Here is a 3,026-nt window from a genome sequence, read left to right on the forward strand (position 1 = left end):
TTTTTAGTATTTCTTGTTCATAGATTTTTTGCCAAGTTCAATTAGGCATAATAACGACTTAATTTGTTTCCATTTGTAAGACAAATGTAACCACTTATTACGCTAATGTTATTTTGTAGTTTTTCTTCTAATTGCAAAAATACATTTTTTTCTTTTTGCAAAAGACCTTTACAGGAGATTAATAAGGCTCTTTAAGAAGAGAAACTTCATGAGTTTACTTTACATTTAGTGAAGGAGTATCATTTAGTCCAAACTGAATTCGTGAAGTAAAGAAAAAAGTTGAAACCTTTGAAAAAATGCTAATTCCATGGTATCTTTCGATTTATCCTTCATGAAAGCTCAATTCAGATGGTTCAGTCAACCAAAAAAAAGAAAACCCGCTTGTGAAAATATTCTAAGAGACCATGCCAGAAGATTGGATTTGACACTTTAAGATGTTTTAGTACCAACTTTTGCGAAACTTTAAGATGTTCTTCTCGGCTTGGATTTGACACATTGTCTAGACTATGCGAATGTGGAGATTGAAGTGGACTCAGCAGTGACGGTCAAGACTTGAATGAGCTCCACTTTGTTAGACTCTTGTTTTTTTTTGGACGTTAATCCACGTTGTTCATAAAAAAAATTGGTTCATTAATATATGTTTTTTTTTTTTGAAAACATTAAAAGTGTAAACAATTTTAAAAACTTTTATTTAAAAATTAAGAAAATAATTAAAAAATAAATTAGATTTACTAATTATTTTTCTTCAATGAAATATGAAAAAGTTCTTTTATGTTAATTTATTCTGTTAACTTTATCAAAATACTACATTATAATAAAAAGCAGTCATTAAAATCAGTTTTTTATATTTATTTATATATGTTTGTATATATAATTATATATATTTTTTAATAAATAATCAATTAATAGAATAGTTAAATCTGCTATATTAGAATAATTAAACTTACAACGTATAAATAATCAAATTTGCTTACAGTAATAAAATAAAAAAATTTCATCAAATGCCAAATTCGTCATTTTAATAAACAACAATTAATTAATAACTAATTTATAATTTTCAGTAGGTACAACAGCCGTACAGCAATTGATTAATTAATACTTTGTGAAGATTCTTCAGTCTTCACCAATCACTGCCGCAAGCCCGCAATCCCATCCATATCACCACCTTCATTATCGCCATGAATTTCATACCCTTGCGGCGAGCGTAGCTGCTGCGTTCTTCACTCACCAATGATGTTGCGTTCATCAACTAGAGCTTCTCTGCGCTTCTTTCCGCAGCAATCTCAATTTGGTACTTTTTCTCGTCCCAAACCCTTTCTTGATGCCATCAAGGACAGACCCCATCTCGTAAATTCTATTAGGAATCTCCAGAACCTTGATTCTGCTCTGCATCTGTTTGACAAAATGCTTTCCATGAACCCTTTGCCATGCGTGAATGACTTTAACTTTTTGTTTAGCTCTATTGTTAAGATGAAGCATTACACAGCTGCCATTTCGTTAATCAAACACTTGTTCTCCTTACGACTCAAATCTGATATCTATACACTCAATATTGTTGTCAATTGTCTGTGCCGTTTGAATCACACTCCCTTTGCCTTCTCTGTCGTGGGGATGATGTTCAAAATCGGCTTGGAGCCCAATGTGGTCACATTGAACACCATTGTTAATGGTCTTTGTATTGAAGGCAACGTGGATTATGCTATTTGGTTTCTTGACCACATGGATTACTTGGGATATCAACCCGACACCCACACGTTTGGAGCAATTATAAATGGATTGTGCAAGATGGGCAACACCCCTGCTGCCATTGCCATTCTAAGGAACACGGAAACAAGAAACTGCAAACCAAGTTTTGATGTTATGGATTATAACACAATTGTGGATAGTCTTTGCAAGGATGGGCTGGTATCTGAGGCTTTGAGTCTATTCTCCGAAATGAGAACAAAAGGTATACAACCCGATACTATCACTTACAATCGCTTGATTCAAGGACTGTGTACTTTCAGCAGATGGCAGGAGGCTGCGTCTTTACTGAGCGAGAGAAAACAAAAGGGAATTATGCCGGATACGCATACTTTTAATATTTTAGTGGATGCTCTTTGTAAAGAGGGAAAGATTTCAAGTGCTAGAGCCATATTTGGTCAAATGGTTCGAATGGGAGAGGAGCCTACTGTTGTCACCTATAACTCAATGATTGCTGGTTATTGTTTCCAAAATCAAATGGAGGAAGCCATGAAAGTATTTGATTTGATGGTTCACAAGGGATGCGTACCAACCGTCTACACTTATACTTCATTAATCCATGGGTGGTGCAAGATGAAACGGATTAATAAGGCTATTTATCTCTTGGGTGAAATGATCAATAAAGGTTTAAATCTGGATGTTGTGACTTGGAATACTCTTATCTATGGATTTTGCAAAGCGGGTAAACCGGTAGCTGCTAAAGAATTGTTTTTTACAATGCACAAATTTGGTCAATATCCTGATCTATCGAGCTGTGCCATAATATTGGATGGCCTATTCAAATGTCATTTGATTTCCGATGCAATATCATTATTTAGTGAAATGGAGAAGAATAATTTGGATCTTAATATTGAAACTTATAATGTGGTGCTCCGTGGGATGTGCCATGCTGGAAAACTAAATGATGCACTAGAACTCTTCTCTTGTCTGCCAGCAAAAGGCTTGAAACCTGATGTATATACTTATACAATCATGATCCAAGGTCTATGTGGGGAAGGACTTCTGATTGATGCTGAAGAAATGCTGATGAATATGGAAGAGCATGGCTGCTTGCCAGATAGCTGCACATATAACGTCTTCATCCAAGGATTACTACGACGAAATGCTGTTCTGAAGTCATTAAAATATTTTCAGACTATGAAAGACAAAGGTTGTGCAGCAAATGCTACAACCATGGAGTTGCTTGTAGATTACCTCTCTACGCACAAAGGAGAGAATGCTTTTCAAGAATTTGTGCAGAAAATTGTTTGAATATATCAATATAACCTAAAATTGTTTAAATA

General features: G+C 34.6%; 1 protein-coding gene across 1 annotated transcript; it reads left to right on the plus strand.

Annotated features, from left to right (window-relative positions):
* Positions 1–1,117: 1,117 nt before the first annotated feature.
* Positions 1,118–3,026, plus strand: LOC112751567 (uncharacterized). The gene has a single exon (XM_025800739.3). It carries the CDS (start codon positions 1,231–1,233, stop codon positions 2,992–2,994), a length of 1,764 nt encoding a protein of 587 aa, XP_025656524.1. The 5' UTR covers positions 1,118–1,230; the 3' UTR covers positions 2,995–3,026.

Source organism: Arachis hypogaea, chromosome 15, assembly GCF_003086295.3.
Source record: "Arachis hypogaea cultivar Tifrunner chromosome 15, arahy.Tifrunner.gnm2.J5K5, whole genome shotgun sequence".
In the NCBI taxonomy this organism is placed as follows: Eukaryota; Viridiplantae; Streptophyta; class Magnoliopsida; order Fabales; family Fabaceae; genus Arachis; species Arachis hypogaea.

What these genes read in the sequence shown, in the direction of transcription:
- LOC112751567 (XM_025800739.3), top strand. Translation starts at nt 1,231, where the DNA reads ATGATGTTGCGTTCATCAACTAGAGCTTCTCTGCGCTTCTTTCCGCAG.